Source organism: Pocillopora damicornis, chromosome 1 (genome assembly GCF_964200805.1).
Source record: "Pocillopora damicornis chromosome 1, jaPocDami1.2, whole genome shotgun sequence".
NCBI classification, from domain to species: domain Eukaryota; kingdom Metazoa; phylum Cnidaria; class Anthozoa; order Scleractinia; family Pocilloporidae; genus Pocillopora; species Pocillopora damicornis.
The window spans coordinates 10,253,959-10,277,860 of record NC_142670.1 but is presented as its reverse complement, the minus strand read 5'-3'; the positions used below and the strand labels follow the sequence as shown (position 1 = coordinate 10,277,860).

General features: G+C 37.7%; 1 protein-coding gene and 1 long non-coding RNA gene across 3 annotated transcripts; both read left to right on the top strand.

Annotated features, from left to right (window-relative positions):
- Positions 1-1,559: 1,559 nt before the first annotated feature.
- On the top strand, positions 1,560-21,760 carry LOC113670539 (uncharacterized). The gene is made up of 11 exons (XM_089206571.1): positions 1,560-1,770; positions 5,830-6,497; positions 7,616-8,037; positions 8,612-9,305; positions 13,867-13,966; positions 14,483-14,732; positions 15,212-16,015; positions 16,328-17,570; positions 17,758-17,853; positions 18,661-18,917; positions 19,557-21,760. Exons 2-11 carry the CDS (start codon positions 5,846-5,848, stop codon positions 19,887-19,889), a joined length of 4,851 nt encoding a protein of 1,616 aa, XP_089062697.1. The 5' UTR covers positions 1,560-1,770; positions 5,830-5,845; the 3' UTR covers positions 19,890-21,760.
- Positions 9,329-12,442, top strand: LOC149051894 (uncharacterized). 2 transcript variants are annotated; one of them, XR_016186482.1, is made up of 2 exons: positions 9,329-9,765; positions 11,577-12,442. It is a non-coding gene; the product is annotated as an uncharacterized LOC149051894 (long non-coding RNA). The 2 variants fall into 2 exon arrangements; XR_016186491.1 differs by lacking the exon at positions 11,577-12,442 and adding an exon at positions 10,238-10,466.
- Positions 21,761-23,902: the final 2,142 nt, after the last annotated feature.

Genomic DNA, 23,902 nt, shown 5'->3' with positions numbered 1-23,902 from the left:
GGGATCGTGTTTCACTTCTTCCCACAAACGTGTTTTAAGCTGATGAGTCTTATGACAATAGACGTGGAGAATATTCACTCGCTTGTGCATTTATTACATATATCCACTTTGCACGGTGTTAAATTACGCAAGAAACCTTGAAAATGTAGCCAAAGAAGGCTCAAAGGGGACAACCCAGTTAGTGGCCTATTATTTTACAAATCTAAAGCCTTGGTATCCTGCACCCGAAAGTGCCATGATCCTGTCGGCCATACCGGTATACAAATGTTATCACCTATACCAATAGCACCACAGAACATACAGAAGATGAGGGACTGAGCACAAACATTTGGTGTAGCAGTGCGTCAGATGGTAAAAGCTGAAACTCTCCCGTCGTACCCCGATCAGAGAGAAATTCAGCTGGGTGAACCGCTCAGCTTCGAACTCGCTGACTTTAAGGAGCAGCGGAAAAAAAAAAAAAAAAAAAAAAAACCAGCCGAAGAGGAAAATGAGATATTGGATATTAGAGTACGATTCCCCCGTCAATGATGAAGAATCGCATGAGTCATTTCCGGACGACGAGACCGCGTGTGATGACCGGGTCACCCTATCTTTGGAACGAGAGACTCATTTTCTCCGCGGAAGATTTTTCCTGTTTCGGAAGAATTATTCGCTTTAACAGCAGAATTGTGTTCAATTAATTTTTCTTTAATTGTTTCTCTTGTTATGGAAGCACTTGTTGACACTGTTATTCATTTCTTTGATACTGAGCTGTCTTTACTACTATGTTTTTCCGGGGTCGAAGTTAAACGGATGGAAGTCGTTATAGTGACTATAGCTAGCTTATGTTATTCGTGCAAAACTTTGAAAACTTCTTGAATGAACGATATCGTTCGGGTGAAAAAAGATAAACTTACGCCTTACGGTGACCAAAGACTCCAACGGATCAATGCTGGATGGAATAAAACAAAAATCTATGACCAGGATATCGAGATTGGCCGGTATAAACCGTCGGGATTACGGAATTGAGATAAAATTGAAGTCGGGTCGCGGGATTAAAGAACTCTTTTGGGGACCCCCATATGAATTGCTGCTGCGTTGAAAAGTCATCAGAATCCCGATTTCACACAGTATTAAACAAAAAGAAATCGTTGGCAGAGTTTTTTTAGGTTCGCAACTGGTTTCTTTAACGGCTATTACATTCTTCACCTATTCAAACATTTGTCAACTTTGGAGAATATTGCTACATTATCTTTCCTCATATTTGTATCAACTATCCCTTGAAAGCTTATTTCGATTACATTAAAAAGCCATTTGTTACAATAAATAACATTTTCATTATAGGACCTTGTTGTTGTTCTTGATCTGAATAACGCTACTTGAGTAAGAGTTAAACAGTGTAGTGGGGATGTAAGCTTTTAGGCTGTTTTGACTTTTTTTTTTAATTGGTAGCCTAAAGATTACATAAGAATCCAGCACCAAACAAAGTATGTCAACGGAGGGACAGCGTCAACAGCGAGCCGTACCTTGCGTGACAAATACTGAGTAACCACATGGCTTCAATTGCATAATCAGTCATAATTTATTTACCATGCTATTTTCGGCACGGCAACTGAATGTAAACAAGCCGTTAGTCGCGTGACGTTTGAGAAGTCTGAAATATTTTGTGGAGGAGGTTAAATAAATTGTGTGAATTAAGGAGTGTCCACTTGAGCAGAGACGTTAGATTGTCAGCGATCTGTATTTGGATTTTCGTTTGTTCACTGCAGGATTTGTTCACACTGCTGAGAGGTAAGAATTACGTTCCATATAGATAAGAATTTAGCTTACTTGTAAACTGTAGCCTCGCCAGACTTCTGCGACGCGAGCAAAGATAATTCTGCCAAGAACTCACACTCTCCGCTCGATCGAACGGAAGTCATTTCCCCTGAGGTGCTTCTGCCGCCATTTCTGTCAGTTTACACAAACTTTCTGATATCTCCAGTATTCACTGGTTTCCCTTTGTATTTTGAGTGTGTGGGTTTCTGATCTATTATAATTTCAACTTTAGCGACACTCGTCAAATGCAAAGCACGAAGACATAACGATTTTGATAAAGTAAAACGAAGGCGCCTTCAGTCAGCCTTCTGAATGAGACGAGTTAGTTACACACTCTCAACAACAGGGAAAAGGAAAACAGTGATTGTCAGTTAAGATGGCCTTAACGGGAAGTTTTGATCGAAGATTCTCTCAGGAATGGAAAGAATAAAGGGACAAACTGTTTCTGATCGTCTTGAAGACAATCAGCTCTGATCATTAATCCTTCTGTCTGGTAGTTGTTCAGTTTTCAGTTTTTCGCGTTAAGCAATGGAAGTGTTTGAACTTATGACAAAATACTCGCTTAATTCCATAGAGTGTACTTGATTTCATCTGACAGAAGTTAGAAACGAACTCAAAATATCTTGAATCTGTAAAGAAACCAAATTGATGCTTGATTGCTTTGATCTAAATGCAGGTATGTCAGGTATTTGATAAAATAAATTAAACTTGCTCGCTGTCTGCTTCATTGATTGACAAGAGGGTCCCGTTTACTCTTTATGTGAAACACGACTGGGCGATTTTTTTTCCTCGTGAATCGTGAATTGAATTGGTTTTCCTTTTCTTGAATCGTGATTAAAAATAATAAGATCTTTTTAGGTCCTCGTGAAGTAATATTTTTTATTTCAACGTGACCTGTGAATGACGAACTGATTTAAACGTGATTCGTGAACCATTTTGTTTTGCGCGATGAATTCCCAGCTTTTTAATGGTTTTAAAAATGTATTATTCTCGAACAGTAGTGGTTAGGTTTTGACCAGGGTTGTGACAGGACATGAACTTTACATGGATTAATAGACGTCATAAAACAGACCTCTAATGGTCCTTGAACAAATAATATAAGACATTCTGTCATCATTTGTCACTTAAGACTGTTCAAGACTAGGAAAATTGAAAATTTAGTTCGGGAATTTGGTCTCTTACTTTCATGTGAAATGTCTCAAATGTGTGAACGTGAAAAAACTTTGATATTATTCGTGATGTGTGAAAAGGCCAAATATTTTTATGTGACTGAGTTTTACAAAGGGGTATAAGTCCGAACCTCTGACAATGAAAAGATACAAGTCAAATTCTTAGAGACCTTTAAACTCAGTTCTTTGTGATTCATTAACAATCTTTCTCATTAATATGTATAAGCACCACATCATACTTGTAATGTGCATTTCAAGCCAAAAAAATTCAATTCCAGTATTAAATGGCCAGTTGTCTCTTGGTTGCAAAAAGAACAAAAACTTTCCTGTACATATTCAATAATTTTGATCATCATCCATAAGATTTACAATGAAAAAGCTGATTGGTCAAAAGCATTCAATCAATATACAATAGTGTGTGAAGTTGACATGATAAAATGCAATATCTGAGACTTATACTGTATTTATCTTCTTGAGATCAATGTCTGTCTAGTTTCCAAGACCTTAAAGTTTAGTGTTCTCAAACTTTTGAAAACCAAAAGAGATGCTCAAAATAGCTGAATGCCTCTAAAAAATTTATAATAAAACAATTATTTAATTCAGTTTTTGATATCATGCTCAACCTCATTCAATAATCACTTATTACTCTGGCATCAAGACCATGGATAGACCATAGTCACCCAAGTTTCTGCTATGATTGTTCACAGGACTTCCTGTTGTCCAATTCTGTTTGTAATAATACTCTTGATTAACAAATCAGACGACTGTTATCAATTAATCACAATATAATAAAATCTGAGAAAGAAACTATAGACATCCATTATACATTTTCATAAAAAACAACAACAACAACAATTAACTCGGCAAAATGCAGGACAACAGTGTGCACACATCACACATTCTGTCCCCTTCCACAGGCATGACATGATACTTGTCCCTTTAATGGTCCTATAACACGGTCCAATTACAAGCATGACACATACACTGTACTATAGGTGCTCAAATTGGGCTGGAGATAACCAATCATGTTCAAGAATTTTGTTATAGTTTTGATTAACAGATGAAAAGTTATATTTTCAGATGAAAGTTTTTCTTCCTCAACATTTTTTAATTCTGATATTTGCAAATTATTGAGCCCTGAAAAGGAAGTAAGGATTTTTTTTATTGCACTGAGACAGGGTAGCCTATATTAAAGATCCATGGTTTTTAAAATTGTTGATTTTTTTTGCAAGTCAACCCTGAGTTTTTTTTAACCATTACTTGTTTGTTTGAAAAAGCAACAAATGCATTCAGTGCACATTTGGGGACATGAATTATTTTGTTCTTAGGTAAACACTCTCATTCCCTTGACCCTTTCACTCCCAAGATCTCTTTAGTAATTCTCCTTACTGTTTGCCATACCATTCTTATGATGTAAGTTTGGAGAATTTGGTATTGGATCATGTAATAATCCTCTAACTGATATTTTCCTTTGTTCATATCACTTACAATATCTGCTTGATGTTGTGTTAATATTTTGTAAGGAGAATTCCTATATTGGTCACTCATGCAAGGTGAAGGGTTTAATAAATATGTTATACATGAGTTTTGATGTTGGTTAATGATTGCAGTTGTAAAATTTTTAACTTGAATTCATTTTGCTGAAAATTAAATATTCAAGAAGCCAGGCACAATTTGTAAAGATTTGGAGACAGTTCTTGATAGATTTGTTAATTAATGAAGAATCTTAATTTATTTTACAGTCAACTCTCTGCTAATGGACACTCTCGTAGGTGGCCAGTTCTAATTATGGACACTTTTTTCAATTCCTCATTTTTCTGCTCAATACCAATTGAGTTCTTTATCACTATCCTCAGTTAATTGATACATACTCTTTCTTTTCACATTCCCTTCTTAGTTAAGCTTTTATTGATAAACATGAATAAGAAATTACAACCAGTTTTCATTACTCTTTGTTATTTTTTTATTTCATCAACAACAGTCAATACATAACATAATGAGTACAGCAACTATGGGTGATTTGGATGATATTTCATGCAAAACATGTCTTCAATTGAAAATTGTAATCTTAAAACCATCATGCTGCTAGACAAACTCTGTAAAAAAAAAAAAGCAAACAAAACAAAGAGCTCTCATTCTGATTATTTTTGTATCAAAACAGTGAATATGTCAGTGAGAAGGACTTATCCAATCAGTCTTTATTAAATGACTAGGACCATATTCTGACGAATTCACTCTGTTAATTGCAAGTAAAAATAGCTTACAGGGGATAAAATCAAACAACAGGTCTGAAAATTAGCAACTTGGTCTGATATCAACAGCTTAGAAATCAATCATGCTTTGGTTTATTCACAACTGTCTTGGGTTATCACATGAAAACAAAACCAACCATAGATTTGCCCTAATTATTTCTTTCCTGTTGGATATTAATTTTGAAATGGAAGTAGTAATTCGTATGTTTTTGGAAAAACAGCTGGGAAAACTCAGTGTATTTAAATTCAAATATCTTTCTTGTTCATAATTGCCTTTTCGTTAACATCTATAACTCAAGCAATTGTTTATGAACACAAAAATTATACAATTAGATTTAAGTTGAAATGTTTCTGATGAAAATAAATCACTCAAGACCCTTTACGCATAAGCATCCGGTCCTTTACTCAAAATGTTTAAAAGAACACTGAAGGGTGGGTGGTTTCCAAAGATAATGTATTACGAGGAATAAATCATTACTTTGGTTCAGTAGATGTTAAATTATAAACCTCATTCTTGCCAATTTTTGGCTCGATTGTTATTATAAATGCCACAAGAAAGTTAGTTCAAGTTACTCACCTTTAATGACAGCTTGTTTTTTTTGTTCTGACAGTTACATTTAGTAAGACATGGATTCCCATATTTCTAAAGAAAACTTGAGAAGTAAGATTGTAACAGATCGTTTCTGGGGAAAAACATTAAATCTGTCAGAGTGGGATTTGCTTGAATTGCCTGAAGCGGTGCAGGAATTAACTGAGTTGGACAAACTTGACCTGTCACAGAATAAACTTAAAACAATACCTGAAAATGTTGGAAAACTAAATAATATTATGGTACTTGATGTAAGCAGAAACCAGCTGTCCATATTCCCAGCAAGTTTGACACAGCTGAAGAAACTCAAATGGCTGGACATCTCACATAACAAACTAACCACCATCTCTGATGCTATTGGTGAGATGGTGGCACTGGAGGTACTGGAACTGAGTTACAACCAGTTGACTGTGTTAAGTCCAGCTATAACACAGCTGAAGAAACTCAAATGGCTGGACATCTCACATAACAAACTAACCACCATCTCTGATGCTATTGGTGAGATGGTGGCACTGGAGGTACTGGATCTGAGTTACAACCAGTTGACTGTGTTAAATCCAGCCATAAATCAGCTGAAGAAACTCGAATCGTTGTTTTTATATGGGAATCCTTTTACAGTTGAAGGAATGAGAAGCGTTGCGGAGCTAGAAGATAGAGGAATAATTGACCGAGTATATTCAGATCTCCAAGGTGAGTAAAGGAAATTTCTGTTCACATTATTGTTGTGACGTGTGCATTTACTAAATTGGTTCTAATGATTGACTTGCAAGTGGTTATTCTGTTTATTACTTATTATTACAGGTAGCTGGCGATAGTTAAACTGTAAATACTGTCACAGTTTTTGTGCGGTTTAACAAAGTTGGCATCACTTGAGAAATACATGACATTTGCAATGGAAGTTTTTGTTCTAATATTGAAAAGCTTTATTTTAACAATTTGGCTGACATTGAAATTTAAGTTCATCAATAAGGAAATATGATTTGATGTGGAATCAAGAGAGTAAATGTTGTTACAAATCATTCTGTGCAGTTAGGAATTATTGTTTTGAGTTTTGCTTTCTATTTGACAGGAATTGCAAAAGGATAAAATATGTATCCCAAGTAGTTTCACTGCTAGGAATTGTTGTTTTATTTTTGCTTTCTATTTGATTCATTGAAAGTGTTTAAAATTTGAATAACTTGTGGCTAATATCAAACAAAATTTATACACTAATACGATTTGTGAATTAAGTTACAGGAATAGAACTTGAATTTGTTTTTAGCATGACTAAATTCTGATTGATATTTCCATATAATTTACACTGGTGATTTTTGCACAATTTTTTTAATTTGCAGTTGTTACATTTTGGATATATGCACTTTTTCTTTCTCTTTCACAAACAATGAATTGGTTATTGACTCCTCACTACTTGGAAGAAATGATTTAAGTCGTTGCCTCTTTCTTGTGTGATCAGTCACAAGTGGTTCTCATTCTTAATGTTATGAAACATTGAGTCAAGTTTTGGTGTGCATGTTCACCAAACTCATCACTACATTTTATGAATTATTTTGATTGACTGTGTAATTTTTATGTGAGAGTGGAATAAATGTGTTTTCCAAAGTCACTTATGCATTAATATCAGGGGAAAAACAATTTTGATGGTTTAGTTTTTGTATACCAGCCTTTGACTCCAACATTATTGATGTTGAATATTTATACTAGTTGACTTGTAAACTTTTACCTTTGCTTTTTTTTTCAATTATTTTATACAAATTTGTCAATGCACCAATTACTTTTTTCTCTGTGTTGTGAAAACTTTTTCTAATTAGTTGAAATAGCAGATCCCTGTAACATACAGCTGGCTTATGAAAGGGCTTTGAAAGATGGATATGTCACAGTTTACCGCAGTAGAATATTACTCATTGGTCAGGATCGAGCTGGGAAAACCAGTTTAAAGAAGAGTCTCCTAGGCCTTCCATTTGACTCTGAAGAACAGAGCACTGAGGGGATTGAAGTGGATCCTTCAAAGTGTGAAATTGATGTTGACCAAGCTGCAAGGAACTGGCAGTCCATTGGTGAGATTAAACCAGGACTGTTGGAATGTTCTCAAGATGTGGCAAAGACTGTTGTGGAGAAAATTTTTATAAAAGATGAAACTTCAGAAGAAGATTTGGAGAAAAATTCAGTCCACATTTCATCTGCAGATTTTGAAGAGGGATCTTTTGATGGTTACAAATATGGCAGAAAAAAGGTGATGTCAGAATTCTAAAAACATTCTTTACAAGTATGTTTAAGGCAACTTTTTAATGACAGTATAGTTTAAAATGCTTAATGTCAAATAAAGATTATGTAAATCTTAAAGTGAAGCAAAAATTAAAATTGTTTTATTATTTTTTTAAATTGATTTTTTTTTTTACTTTGCAATGGTCTTTGCCAAAAAGCAGGGAACTGCTCATAGTCTAAACAATAATTTCCCTCCCAGTGTAGTACTTTCATTTTATTTAATTTACATCAAACTTTGGCATAATTATTTCAGAAGTGTAATTAGTTTGCTGGCTAAACTGAATCACTGTGGTACTTAACTCTTTCACTCCCAGATCAAATTTGCCATTCTCCTTACTATAAACCACACAATTTGCATAACAGTAGTTCAGAGAATTAAGTATTGGATCAACTTATTATCCCCAAATTGTTATTCTTGTATATTCTCATCACTTATCTGGTTGATATTGTATTGATATTGTAAGGAGAAATTCTGTCTTGGTCACTCATGGGAGTTAAAGGGTTAAAGTAATTAATTTCACCTTCTTTGATACTTTACTCAGGTTGAGGATAAAGGAGATAACCTGTCAGTAGACGCTATGCACAACATTAGCATTGAACAATCAATGGACTGCATCTCAGATGAGCCCAAGGTAATTATTGATGTTGCTCAACCCCCTGACACTGTGAAGCATGTTCATCAGTGGTTGGAGTATCTCCAAAGCAAAGACACAAAAAGTGGTTCATTCAAAGAAGAATCCTATCTCATGGACATTTGGGACTTTGCAGGGCAGCACCTGTACTATGCCAGCCATCCTATCTTCTTATCACAACGATCATTATACATACTGGTGCACAATCTCAGCAAGCCTTTGGATGCTGCAGCTGAGCCCTGCATGAGACAAGGGAGTAATGATGTGAAGTTGGAAAACCCTAACAACGAAACAAACATGGAGAATTTGCTGTCATGGCTGGCTACAGTACATGGTGTTGCCCTAGCAACTGATGACCCACATGATGATGCACAACATAGACTTCCCTACCTCCGCCCCCCAGTGTTTATTGTTGGAACACATGCTGATAAACCAGTTGAAGACATAGCAGTAATAAAGAAACAAATACAGGAGAGAATTTCTGGCATGGAATATGAGAGGCATGTGGTCAGACCCTTATTCTGCATTGACAACACTCAGAGGCCAAACTTGACTGAGAAATCTAAAAGGAAGATTCAAAAGCAGAGAGGAAAACATAAAAGAGGTAAGAATAATATTTTATGTCTTAAAGGGCATGTAAACCCAAAAATACATGTTTTTCTTATACTATGTAAAAAGTGGCGTAGAAAACGAATTTGAAATTAGTTCTGTCCAATTCGACTTATTTTAGGAGAAAATCGGCATTATCAACTGAAATTCCATTTCCGGTAAAAACAATAGCGAGAAGTCGTGACGTAAGCGGTGGAACCAAAATATTGCGCAACACATATTTCCCAGTAGAACTGGTGTGGGAGTTCGTGTAAGTAGCGGTAGTTCGGAAGATGTTTTTTCAGAAGGTAGCGACTCGAATGCCTTAAGCTTAGTACATGACAGCGCTGGGGATAATCCAGAATCTTCAGGAGAGTCTGGGCCACGTCCGCCGCGTAGGGTTTACCGAAGCGATCCGCACGAAGACAGTACAGAACATGTCGACAGCGATGCGACCGTCTCGGAAACTCAGACTGGTATTTAATTTACTTTGTGATTTATTTGTATTTGACATGAGAATGCAATACAGCGAGGGTACAATCTAAAGGAATGCAACAGAATTTTTTAAACTTGAGCTTCTGAGAGTGTTTTATATAAAATTATCAAAGGTGCGAGTGTGGAACTTGTCAACCAATGCCGAAAACTCATGAAGTGTTTGTTGTACGGAAATCGGGCAATTGTGGCAAAATGGCCTGAAACCCAGATAAGTTGTATCACTGAGCATCCAGGTTTTCAGTCAATTTGCCTCGATTTCTGGGTGCTGGAGACGGCCAAGTACGCTTACAGGCAGCAGTAAAGCACAGATAATCACACCAGAAACGACTAAGCTAAATATTTTCTGTTTCATCTGTTTTGTTACATTTTGAGATCGATTTACTTGAGTTGTTTCTGCCATTGATTTAATAATACAATACTAGAGCTAGTTGTTTTTCGCTTCTTTCCTGGCAGGAAATTTCGCTAAATTGCCTACAGATAGCTTGTTCGTTGGTGTTGGGGATATCTCAGCAAACACTTTAGGGTCGCTGTGCTATCTTGTGCGGTAAACAATATCCTTCATCTCAGAAGCATTTCCATCGATAAAACAAGTTGTATCATGTGCATTTCCTTGTATGGCCTTCATAATTATCCAACCCTGTTTGTGTTTGCTTCGATTTGCATTATTGAAAAGATAGTTTTGCAAGCTGAAATCAGGATCTTTTAAGTTGTACTCAAAATGATGAATATTGTCCTACTGACCTTTGAATGTATTTTCACTGCTGTGAAAACGGTAATTGTGAAGAAGAGCTCCCCAAAAAACCTGTCGGCCGACAGTCGACCGACTGTCGGCCGACAGTCGGCCGACAGTCGGCCGACTGTTGGCCGTCTGTCGGCCGACAGTCGGTCGACTGTCGGCCGACAGACGGCCGACAGGTTTTGCCTGAAATGTAGGCTACCTGTCGGCCGACAGTCGGCCGACAGTTGGCCGACTGTTGGTAATGTGTCGGTAACCTGTCGGTAGCTTGTCGGTAGCTTGTCCGTGAAACGTTAACACAAACCTTAATATTTTCTCTCGGTTTTCGCTTGATACAACATCCAACATGTGTAATATGTTGACAATTGACTTTCAAAATTTGGTGGCTCCTAAAGGAGCCGTTTTGTGAGTGGTGAAATATACAAGATACTTCACTCGTAGAATCGTGATTTTAGCGGCGCGCGCCTAAATCAATTATCATAACGAGTAAAAAGATTCACAGTTGTATCGTTTATTAAACTTGAAATTGGAAATAGCAATTCATCCCAAACCTGCAAGATAGATTACGATGCTAGCAACAAATACATACATACATACATACTTAACATACCATAAGAGGCCGCGTTGCATTGTTGGGCGATTTGAACGAAAGTGTTTGTATTGATACGTAGCTTATGGTTTTCAGAGTTTTTGGCCGAGTTTTCGATTAAATTATCTTCCCATGCGATTCTTAGATTGTCTGGTGTGTTGTAAATTACGCAAGTGATATATCCTATACGCATCTGATAACATTTTGGAAGAAACGTTTCTTTACATACTACCAACTTTGCCGTCGATCGGTAAGTAGGTGAAGTCTGTCGAGTCATACATCACCATTACGGATTGTTATGTCACGTTAACTGTTCGTTTTTAACACAATTTTTTCTTTTTTCTTAACCTGTCGGTAGACTGTCGGCCGACAGTCAGCCGACAGACGGCCGACAGGTTTTTTGGGGAGCTCTTCTTCACAATTACCGTGAAAACCGTGACACAAATTCTTCTGCTGTTTCTCTGCAGGGTTTCTCAAAGGAAGCACTAAGTGGGGCTGGCATGGATTTTCTCATAGAACATAAGGGTTGATTATGGGATCCTGTATAGAATTCTTTGTATAGAACCGACAAAATTCCAGATCACGTTATAACACACTGATATCAACGAATTCTCTTTCTTTGATACGTGTTTCGACAGGCAAAGGTTCAGACATGTCAGTGTCTTTTACGGGCTCAGCGCTGGCTCCCAAACAACTGGCTTCCCCATAATCTTTCATTAAATGAGAAAAAAGATGTTTTTAGAGAACCAATAAAGCTATTGTGATAAGAATACATGAAAGTCATATATTTGAACTGCAGAAAATACATTTTAAGCAAATGAAGATCATCGCAGTATATACTCAACTTAAGCAGTTGAGAAATAAGGCCTGAACAAAATTCAGGCCTGAACGGGAATCGAACCCATGACCGGTATCATCAAACACCATCACCGGTATCGCAGAGGTCATGGGTTCGATTCCCGTTCAGGCCTGAATTTTGTTCAGGCCTTATTTCTCAACTGCTTAAGTTGAGTATATACTGCGATGATCTTCATTTGCTTAAAATGTATTTTCTGCAGTACAAATATATGACTTTCATGTATTCTTATCACACCTTCTCCATCTACGGGTATATAACGAACTCACAATTGACCAGCTCCCAGTTGGCTTGATAGCTCAGTTGGTTAGAGCGCTGCACCGGTATCGCAGAGGTCATGGGTTCGATTCCCGTTCAGGCCTGAATTTTGTTCAGGCCTTATTTCTCAACTGCTTAAGTTGAGTATATACTGCGATGATCTTCATTTGCTTAAAATAAAGCTATTGTTGTTTAATTAACGAAACGTTCTCATGTAAATCGATTTTGTACTTTCTCTGTTGACCTCTAACTTTTGAAGAGCTCAACTTCTTTCTCAGTTTGGTCAGCCACTTCCGAATCCTCGTCGTCTGCCGACTGTATGGGTCGTTTTTCGTCTTCCGAACAATTTGCTTCTGGTGAGGCCTGAATCGTCGGTACAGCACCAGGAATAAAAATGACTGCTACAAACAACAGAACGTTCGAACGGCTCGACGAAATCGGCTATTTTCACTTGAACAAATTTCACAAATTGTCGCTTCAAATTTGCGTCATTTGGAAATATTTGCATTGTATGCCCAGTTTTGTTTGAATCAGTACAAAACTGGACGGCACAACGCTTCACCATTACGAAAAAATTGATTATATTGAAGCAAACTGTACGTAAAAAAATCATGACGAGACCAGCAAACAACGGCTGTAGAAAAGACTCCTTCGTGCCTCACGCGATTATAAAACGAGACTTTGGAGGATCCACCCGTGACGTCACAGGAAAGATGGCGCCATTCAAGATGGCGAATGTTTCGAATTTGGAAGAGCTTTTACAAAGTGAAAATGGACTTTTGAGAAAAAACGAATGGTACCTTTGGTGTACTTGATATATTTACTAAACATCTATGTGAAAAGAAAATGAACGTTTTTTGGGTTTACATGCCCTTTAAATTGTATCCTCCACCATGTGTTACTTGCAGTAATTGATGGTTTTATAATTGCTTACTAGCTTGTCTTTGCATCAATTCCGAGAGCACTTAGGTTGTGGCCAGTTTATTTTTTTCAATCAAAGGCCCATTTAGTAGACGTTGGCAAACATTGAGCATTAAGAACAATTATTATCTGGCTCTCACATTTACATGTCATCCATCAGTGGTGTTGTGTGTCATTATAATTTTAAAAGGTTGGTAGACACAAAGATTGTTTAAGTTGGAGTTGTAAGGGAAGGATACTGCCCTGGTTAAATGAGTTCAGGCTAATAGTGGAAGCTAGTTATAGTTGTGTTTTTTGTTGCTTTTATCGGCTGCATTCTTTTCAGTTAGCTTTCAGCTTCTTTATGTACCAGCATCACTGTACTGGGGTCTATAAATTTTGGTAAAATTTCCGCACAGCCCCATACTATTGTAAAACAAATCTGTTTTCCCAATGGCAATGTATTGTTTTTTTCATTGTTTTCTCTGTCCAAGAACTGAATGCATAATGTAGTATGGGGCTGTGTGGAAATTTTACCTAAATTTTTGCTGACAGATCCATTGATTTGAGAGTTTGAAATAAGGAACAGAAGATGATTCGGGGAGTTGGAGAATTATCATCTTAGCTATGTTGTCAGCCATAAAATATCTGCAATCACACATGTATGATACAAACTATTCTCATTGTAAGCACAAATTTCTGTGTTACATTATGCTTTGAATTCATTTTCTAAACATATTCAGCTGAGGAAGAAGGAAAAGCAGATGGAATAAAAGAATTGCAGAACAAAATCCTGGAGGTGTTGAGGCAGGAGCCTTATATGGGGGAGAAAATACCCATCAGGTAAAGGAAAGTAATATTTATCTGAGAAACCTCATTTCATGGACTTTGGGATCAATGTTTTACATGTATTCAAACAGTCATTAAAAGTTCTTCAAAGAGCAGTCAGTGTTTTTATCATAACTGTATATGCACATACATGAATCTAAAGACAAAAATATTTTTACCTCTACTAGTTTGAAGTTCATCAAAATACTTAAAACATCAGACTGTACAATTACACAGCAGTCATATAAGTACAAACAAACAAAACTCTTATTAATTCATGACATTGTGACAATATTGTGCTTTTAAAAAGGTGTGGATGTCTGATGGATATTTGAGAAGGCACAGCTCTTTGAATTGAGATTGTTTATGTGAAAAATATAACCATGTTTGGATTTTCCTAAAGTTTGGAGAAAGCTAGACTGAGGAAATGGATGAGTTAACTCTGAAAGACTGCAAATAAGTACATGTCTGATTGAAGTTAATATCCAATTTTAAACCCTAAAACATTTTAATTATTCTGTTGCCCTCTAGATGGTTTTTGTTTGAAAAGGTGATTGAAGCTTTGGTGGCTAAACAGATTTATCACAGAAATCTGCAACAACTTGAGCATTATGCAAGGAAAGATTGTTTCATGAAAGATGCAAAAGAGTTTGAGTCCATGATCAGTTTTTACCATGGTCTGGGGATGATAATCAAGCATCGCAGTACAGTTGTACTGAAGGCTCAGTGGTTGATTGATCTGTTCAAACAACTGATAACCATTCCACCTTTCAATAAACAGGTACAAAAAAAATTTCATTTTAGAAAGGCCTTACTTGAAAAATGTTTAATAATTTAGGTGAACAGAAAATGAGAATGATACTTTTGTTTAATATATTGGTAACTTATGCAACAGCTGTGACTCTTTTATCTCCCAAGTTATTTCATGTACCTTTTGCAGCTTTTCAGGTCATAGATTGATTTAGCCTTTTTCCTTTACAAGAGACTTGCATTGGCTTGCTACCGCTCACAATAATTGTATTTACACAATTTTTTTCACTTGCACTGAATAGCTTTTGTGGTGGTAAATAACAACTAATAATCATCTCTGAGCAGCCAAAGATACAAAATTGTCCATTGAGAGTGTAATTTATTACCATTTCGGTACATTGATTGAAATAAAAGTTTTCTAGTTCTTTTACATTTGCATGGGAAACATTCAGGAGAAACATTTGGTGGACTTCTCTTATCTGGAATTTTTGTTATTTATGTATTTTGTAGAATGCTCGATATGCTAAGTACTGGCAGGAACTTGAAGGAAGTGGCATCCTTAGCATGGAACATGTTGATCATGTATTTTCCAGCTTTATTGGACAAAGAATCATCAAGGGAGACATTTTAGACATGATGGAGCAATTTGGCTTGATCGCTAAGTTCTCAGCTTCCCCAACCCATGAGAAGTACTTTGTACCAGCTCAGTTGAAGTCATCACCTGTAGAACTCAGTAAGATGGAACCATCATCAACTGATCCATGTCCATTGTATCTCCTCTTTGTCCATGGCTTTGTCCCTCATGGTCTCTTCTTGCAGCTTGTCTCGCGATGCATTCATTGGTGTTCAAAGAGATGGGCCATGCATCAACCTCGCCTGTACCAAAATGGAGCATGGTTCATCATTGGTAAAGATATTCATGATTTTGTCCTCATATGCAAAACAGGATTTGTGAAGGTAATCTTGAGACAAAGAAAAGCACACAGTCATCAGGTTGAAGGACAGAACTCCGTCGAACTAGCAACTCTTGTTCGTGAATTTCTTGAAGACACCTTAAAGAATTTGTCACAAGAAATGCCATACCTGAGGGGACTGCAGTATAGGCTGTGTGTTGCATGTCCTTATTGTCATCCAGGGGTAGAAGAAACAGGTCGTGCATGCTCAGATCACGTGAGAACTACTTGCACACACAAGGACTGCTTCCATCTCATTGATGCAAATGAAGGTTGGCCGGACATCTGTACGCGAAAAATTAGCAATATGGTAGAACCAGTTTGTGGATTGAAGAAATGGTTCTTGAAAAGGAGAAGCCAGGTATGATTAATTATAATGATCTCTCAAGCAAAAATTTCTAGCCTCAGTTTCATCTTTTCTTTGCTCCCCTAATTAACTTGATGCTAATATCAATTGGGCTGTTATCAGTGTCGAGAAAGGGAGCCCTGATAGATTTTCTTCAGTTTTAAATATAAGTCAGAGAATTTCTAACAAGGTAAAATAATTTTTTAATTTTAACCTTTTTTGGTTTTTCTTCGGTAAAGTATTGGTCAATAAAAATTTGTATAACCACATCCAAAGTTTTTTTTTTTATTTAATGATCTTAACCTTATATGACCTTTTTTCCTTCAGGGTTTGTCCTCGTCAAATGTAGCTGCTAAATCACATGATGAAGCAAGTGAAGCAAGCGAAGTCAATTCAATGAAGTCTGCCACAGCATTGAAGGTGACTCTCCTGGGCAGTGAGTGGAGTTCGTCAATGGGGGGCTTGTCCACCATCAACAGACAGCTTGCCATTCTGTTGGCCAAACGCTCTGAAGTGGACGTCACTCTCCTTGTCCCACAGTTTGCCTGTTCTGAAGAAGAGAGGAGAATGGCTCGAATTCACAATGTATCCCTCAGAGAGGCACAAAAACGTCCAGGCTATGCCGACTCCCTTGACTGGCTGAGTGCCCCACCGAGAGATCTGGACATTGACATAGTAGTGGGTCATGGAGCAAAGCTTGGTAAACAAGCTCAATTTATTAGAGAATGGCACCAGTGCAAGTGGATTCAGGTGGTGCACACTGCACCCGAAGAACTAGGAATGCACAAAAACTATCCCATGGCTATTTCCAAAGGTGAAGATAAGAGTACAACTGAAGTGGAGTTGTGTAAGTTGGCAGATGCTGTGGTAGCAGTTGGACCAAAGTTGACAAAGGCATACTCTTCTTACCTGCGCTCATCCGAGGAGCACCAGGATATAATTCAACTGACGCCGAGCACGTTCAGAGAGTTTTCTGACGTTAAACAAGCTGTAGTTGACATGGACAACTTTAAGGTTCTAACGTTTGGCCGTGGTGACCCAGAGGACTTCAGCTTGAAGGGCTACGATATCTCTGCCAGAGCAATAGTTGAACTGAAAGACAGGTCTTACCATCTGACTTTCGTGGGTGCACCTGACGGTAAACAGGATGAGGTTGCAAAGAATTTACTCAAGAGTGGAATTGATAAAAACCAGCTGACGGTGAGAAAGTTCGTGCAAAGCACAGAGAGACTGAAAGGATTATTTTGTGAAGTTGATATCTGCATCATGCCCTCTAGAACAGAGGGGTTTGGTTTGACGGCTTTAGAAGCATTGTCTGCTGGTCTTCCCGTTCTTGTCAGTGGCAACTCAGGATTTGGTGAAGCACTGTGCACTGTACCATCAGGCAGATCATTCGTGGTGGAGTCTGAGGACCCTAAGGAGTGGGCAAAGGCAATTGCTGGTGTCCGACAGAGGGAGAGATCAGATCGACTGCAAGATATTCAACAGCTGAGGAGGTCATATGAAGAGAAGTTTAGCTGGGAGAAGCAGTGTGACAGTCTTGTGGAGAAGATGTGGGACATAGTTCATGGTGAGAATGTTTTGAATATCCTTAAAAAAGTATTTTGGGGGGCTACTTAGGCTTTGATCTCTTATTAACTGCGTTGAAAAGCATGAACACCTCATAAAAAAGGTGTTAAACATGAATAGTAATCATTTGTGTTATCCTCTTGTTGATTACACTGTTATTAAAATAAAAGCTTCTTTCTATTTTTTAGCTTCTAAAAGACAAGACACAAGTTTCAGAGCTCAGCAGGTCAAAGTTGTTGACACGTCAACTGAACAACTAACAGTGGATTCATTACTGACTCCAAGTGAGTAAAAGAATTTAATAACACATAATAATTGATATCCCCAAAGAAGTACAGACAGGTTACAAGGAAATCGAGTAATTTTCTTTTCTTGACTTTTGACTTCAGGCCAGCCATGCTTCGTAAAAACTTAGCAAGGTACTTTTTACTTTTGAGACATGTTTTTACTTATACTCCTGTACTCTTCAGTCACAAACATAAGACATGTACAAACAAATTTGATTTTCTTTCACTTCCAGATCTGTATGGACGGCTTAGTGTTATTTATTTCTTTGAGTCATTTGAAGTTTTCACCCAATTGGAAACTACCATAAATAGTCTGAAACCAGGCCAGAAACAAAGAGACATGGGGAGCTCTTACTGTCCATATCAAAATCAGTTTATGTTCTATTCACAATACAGTTGTCTGTTGAAACAATATTGAAGTCACATATTCATACAGTAGAGGAAATATGTCAGAAAATTTTTGAAGCCTGTACTTTTTTCCCAGGATTCCTCTTTCCAGTTACACAGATAAGTTAGAGTGTAGACCTCGTCATTAATTTTTCTTCTCTGCTTCTTCTTCTCTTGATTATCGGTGATAATTCATTCACAGGCAGAAATCAAAGCTAAAAAGTAACTTAATTGACAGCTACAACTTCCTTTTTAAGGCTGAGTTTTTGGATAAAACAGCAGAAGTCTGGTGGTTTAGGCTCTTTTCTTTTTTACCCTAAAAGTTTCTCTTACTAGACTGAGAATTGTTAATTTCCAGCAGACAATTGTTTTGCTTTTTCTATGCAGTTAGATTAATAAAGACCTTTTATTTTTTAGGTTTTCTTGAACAAATCATCCAGGAACTTCAGCAGATGCAGCTGGATGCAAGCAAAGTCAAGAGTAGAACAGATCTATCATTGGGGCTGAGGAATATTGCATCAGACAGGGGCTTCAGAATATCTGACAATCAAGGATTAGGAAACTGCATGTTCCATGCCTTGTCCGAACAACTGGAAATTGTTAAGGGAATCAAAATTCCACATGGCGAATTGAGACAAAACTTAGTTCAGTACCTCAGGGGCAACCCAAAACTTGTAAGTTGATGTTAGTATGTCTAACAGAGTATGTCACGTGATGTTATTTAATGAGTATGATAAAGATATACCGATGATACAGGCTACTTGGCTAACATCACCAGAACCTATCCCAGTTTTCACAGCATGAACTCAACCAGAAGTATTGTTACTCCTCCTGTATGGAATGATGGTCTTTTTTTCAGGAGTTCTGATACCAGCTTGTATTCCTGGTTGAAAGGGGAACTTGAAATATTTAACTTTATTATTTGAGAAGCCACACAATGACTTTGGTTACAGTTTAATTCATATGTTGTTTAATGCGGTGTCTGAAGACGCAGGCCAACCCGGTTTTAGTTATTTGAATATTTAATTTAAAAAAAAGTTGGCTTTAAACCACCATCAGAAAATAGAATTCTAGTCATTCTCTTAATGATGGATCTTTTTTGTTGTTTTCCTGCTGTTTGCAAAGTGTTTTGATACATACACAGACGTTTTGAAAGACGTTTCAATCGCAAAATTTGTTACTATGCAGTAAATTGCTACTCAAAGGTTGTCTCGTACCATTCTCATAGAATTACTACTTGACTTGTACTCCATGCACTCAAGTCCTATCAACAATCCTTTTAAGTTTCCTTCTTTAACTAATTCTTCTTACAGCCGGATGGAACAGATCTGTTTGACTTTGTCCATGGACATCAAACATGGACTGAATACCTAGTACACATGGAACAAGATGGCGCTTGGGGCGATCACGTGATTCTGTGTGCCGCAGCAAACTACTTTGAAACGTGCATTCGTGTGGTCAGCAGTCTATCCCATAGCAATGATGTAATCATTACGCCACATTGTCCAGTTGACGAAAGCAAGCCTCTCGTGCTGGGACATATTCATGAGATGCACTATGTCAGTCTTCAACCCGTGCAAGGTAACTGGGGACTATTGTTTGATTGGCTGGGAGCAACTCGAAAACCCTGGTGTTCTATTGGCTAATCCAATAACCCATTCGAAAGGTGGGAAACCGAGAGATGGCGGTTGCAGCTTTGGAAGAGTTTTTCTCTCATTCATACTTTGGTCGTTGTTTTTGTGGAGACCTTGCTACCATTGCGAAAATCTGACATGGTAGTCACAATCATTAGTGCCTAATGATCACTGCGGTGAACGGTGATTCATCCCTAATCAAAATGACAGCGAGTGATCTTAAAATTGGACGAAGTGCAAGCTTACACGAGTGCCGATCAAGAGCGAAATTTGAGGACAGCGAATCGTTTTTTCTTTTAAAATGCAGTTTTTCGATATCGTTTGGGGTGGCAAAGCATAGTGGAGTTACCATAAACAATAAAGTAGATTTACCTTGAATAGAATTGCGTAAATTTGGTGTTCCTTTGAAATGATAGTCGTTTCTGGTGAAAAAAGGAAAACTTTGTGCCTGGCGAATTGGAAAAAAAACAGCACCATATTCACAGTTTTCATAATCCCCTCTACAAATATTCGAGTTACGATCCAAAATAAACAGAGGCAGATGAACTTTTAGTGGAAATTCAAAGTGGCAATGGTTACTCGACTGGTTTTGGTCGTTCAGAATGAACTATGGCCTCAAACTATGGCCTTTCGTAGCACGAGAGCGACGCGACAGTCAGTGTACTTCATGTAGAGTTATTTGGCTTTAAGTTCCCTAGACTTTGGTCGTGGAAAGGGATACATAAATTTCAAACAACTGGTAGTAGGCCTTTTATCAAAGAAGAGCTCCATAAGTACAAACAGTCATAAAAAGTAACAAGGCCTAGAAAAAAATGTCGCAAGCATGACACCTTAGTGCAGAGTACAGCGAAAATCTCATCATTAGTGGAACTTTATTCGATCTTTGTTGTGTCCATTGGTTGGTTAATTTTTCGGTTTTAGACTTCAATTGTCATACTATATTAATCGATGAGTCCGTTCAGCATGTTTTTGAAACATAATTGCCTCTTAGTGATGTTACGTAATTGTTGATACGACACGCCAGCGAATGTGGCTGCTTAAAACACGAATCATTTCTAGTTCTTTACGCTTTCTTGAGGCCAGATATCTGAAACGGGAGAGTGATGCAGCAATTGCCTTATTCTGAGTATAGAATTGTAAGTAAGGAATTAGGAGACCTTATTTAAACTAAAAATTTAAAGAGGCAAGGCGTGCGAAAGGTGAATAACAATAATAAGAAAACACAAAGTCCAGCAACCAGTCAGAGAACAGAGCATTCACATTTCTCGTTACCTTTAGTTGCAGAGTATCACTTCCATCAACTATTTACAATCTATTGACAGTTTTTAATGTCAAATTCTACATCTAACATTTGTCCACATGCATATGCTTATAATATATAGATCTAGCCAAGCCTAAAAGCGGAGTTCGCATTTTTTTTCCCGTACGTCTCAAGGGCACAACGCCTTGCCCCGGCCAGGACTAGAGTTTGGGTCGTCCGACTAGGAGCTCAATGCACTGACCACTGGACTACTGATCAAAGCCGTGGCGTTGGCGTGCCCGCGGTACAGTTGACAACGCATGTTAAAAGTAGCACCTTGTACGGTCGTAACGTCGTACGGTCGTACATCCAAATTTTTTTCGGCTTGATGGGTTACTACTATTTTGTATAATTATGTGGCTACGCTCCGCGAGCTCCGCTATCCTAAGATTTCAAGTTTTACTGAGACTTGCAACTTTGTATAATGTTATAAAGATCTGTTGTCACAACGTTACTATCGAACTGTGTCAGATAGCTGACAAGAGCCTATTTTGTAACAATCCATGTGGGCTCAATTGGACTTGTATATGTGACATGTTTTAGTGCATCAACCATCACTGTGTAATTTTACTGTGATTAGAAACTTGACTCAAAGTGTTTTGATTTTCTCCTTGAAATTTGAAATCATATCAACATTGGATAATCAGCGCTTTCGATTTGTTATACCTTTCAATAACCAGATACCATCAGCTCGTTTTCTCCTCCCTTGGACCCTTATTAGAACACATAAAAGCAACCTTAAGTACTAGAGAAGAAGAAGAATTAATGGGACAAGATGCGTAACAAATCAACACAAAAGTTGTAAGTAGTATAGTTAAGAATAAAAAAACAAAACTAAAGCTCACTTGAAATTTTAAATTTGGAAAGACTTGAACTAGAATGTGTTAAATGTGTTAAAGAAAGAGAAAACGTCATGGTTTAACATATTAAATTGAAGTAGCAACATCATCTGACCATTTCTCTGGCCAAAAGTAGGAAAAGGGGTTCAAGTATTCAGCTGACAAGTAACTAAGGTGACAAAACAATGACAATATTATTTCAATACGTAAAGAAAAAAATTAACATAAACAAATAACTTGATTTTAAGGCCTCCCACATCCCTAAGCAGTGTTTTAATGCTCTCTTCTCTTTTGCTGTCAAACCTGTATGATTATGAGATAATAAAAACAAAAGCAATTCATGAAAATGAACATAATTATATAAAAACTTTGTATTTCACATTCTCCCTCCCCCTTCTCCGTGCCAATCAGAGTCCTGATAAACAGCCACAAAACCAGAAACTATACCTTTTCAACATTGTCTATGGGATAAAACAAGCATTGGATTTCATTCTTTCTACTGTTTTCCACAAAATAATCAGCACATACTTCATATGATCATACAAAATTTCATGTACCTTTCAACAAAATTTTTGACGGGATTATAAATGATATAAAAAATATCAATTGACTTCCACATCACTTTACATCAGCATTCCATTAAACATGAAACACAAATGCAGCATCAAAGGGAATGGGGTTCACTGTCCAATCCCTTACAGCTATAAATTTAATGTAGAAAGCCATTTGTTTGATTTTGGCAGGCCCACAGGCAGTAATAGTGGACCCTAGACCAAAGTGAGTGTGACTTTCTAAAAAGCATGACTCCCCATTAGGTCCTGCCAGAATTGACTGGCGGCGAGATCAGCACTGTTGCAAGCTTCTTGTGATCTGATCTTGTCACCAGTTGTTGAAGGGTACCTGCGTAAAAGGAAAAGCTGTTGATCTGGTACTGGTCACCACATTTAACCACACCCGAAAACCCCAGCTGAGGATGATTTATTATCTCAGGGGTACTATAGGTTGGCTGCTGGTATCTAAGCCGATTGTAGCTCTGATTTTCATAGATCGGAAGGTGCTTGAAAGCACCAATAAAGCCTATTGGCGAGGGCTCCTGTGGTGAAGGCAAAACCCAGTTGACCAGTTGACTGAGACACTGAAATTACCCACTCAGCTACATCATTATTGACTTGTCTTTCCTGTACAATTGATGGGCACTCTGGAAAAGAAGTTAAAAAAGAGGTGTTAGCATTTGCTGCTTGTCTTCGAGCACACCGCAGGCATGTACAAGATACAGAACAAAGCTCTGATGCACATGGATTCAAGGAGCACAATGGACAAGATTTACGTGATGCTCCTTGTGAATTGAATGGGTAGTCTTGATTAATACTACTTCTGCTCACCACCTGAACTGGTGGGGGTCTTTCCGAGACAGACATTACATGAAGGGTCAAGTTCTGAAAGATTTGTGCGATGTTTGCATTTATTGTTGAGGTAGGGAGGTCATCATCATCATCAGCGGTACAATGATCATTCCTATCTCCACTACCTAATCCCTGTTCTCCGTCAATGATATTTTCATCATGGTCGCTTGCTGTGTTTCTTGAGAGATTAACTGATCTATTTGCATGAAGAGAAAAAGACCTGATTGCATTTTCAACTCCAACCCTGCAGATAGGACAAACATTAGAGTCAGTTAAACATTCCAAATGATAGGAATGCCAGCATGCTTCAAAATTTTCCATGGTACATTTCCCGAAACTGGGCAGTCTGTCAGGTCACACCTTTTCTCCCGGTCAGGACTGGGCAAGAACTGAAAACCAAGAGGCATGTAGTCTGACCTTATGGTACATTCCACAAACAAAGGTCTCGCTTTTGCCCTGGTCTTCTAAGCGAGGGGTGAGCTG

Bases quoted from the DNA above. Each gene is read 5' to 3' on its own strand.
- LOC113670539 (XM_089206571.1), top strand. From the start codon at position 5,846: ATGGATTCCCATATTTCTAAAGAAAACTTGAGAAGTAAGATTGTAACA. The intron at 8,038-8,611 runs GTGATGTCAGAA...TACTTTACTCAG, and splicing joins ACAAATATGGCAGAAAAAAG to GTTGAGGATAAAGGAGATAA. The intron at 14,733-15,211 runs GTACAAAAAAAA...TGTATTTTGTAG, and splicing joins TTCCACCTTTCAATAAACAG to AATGCTCGATATGCTAAGTA.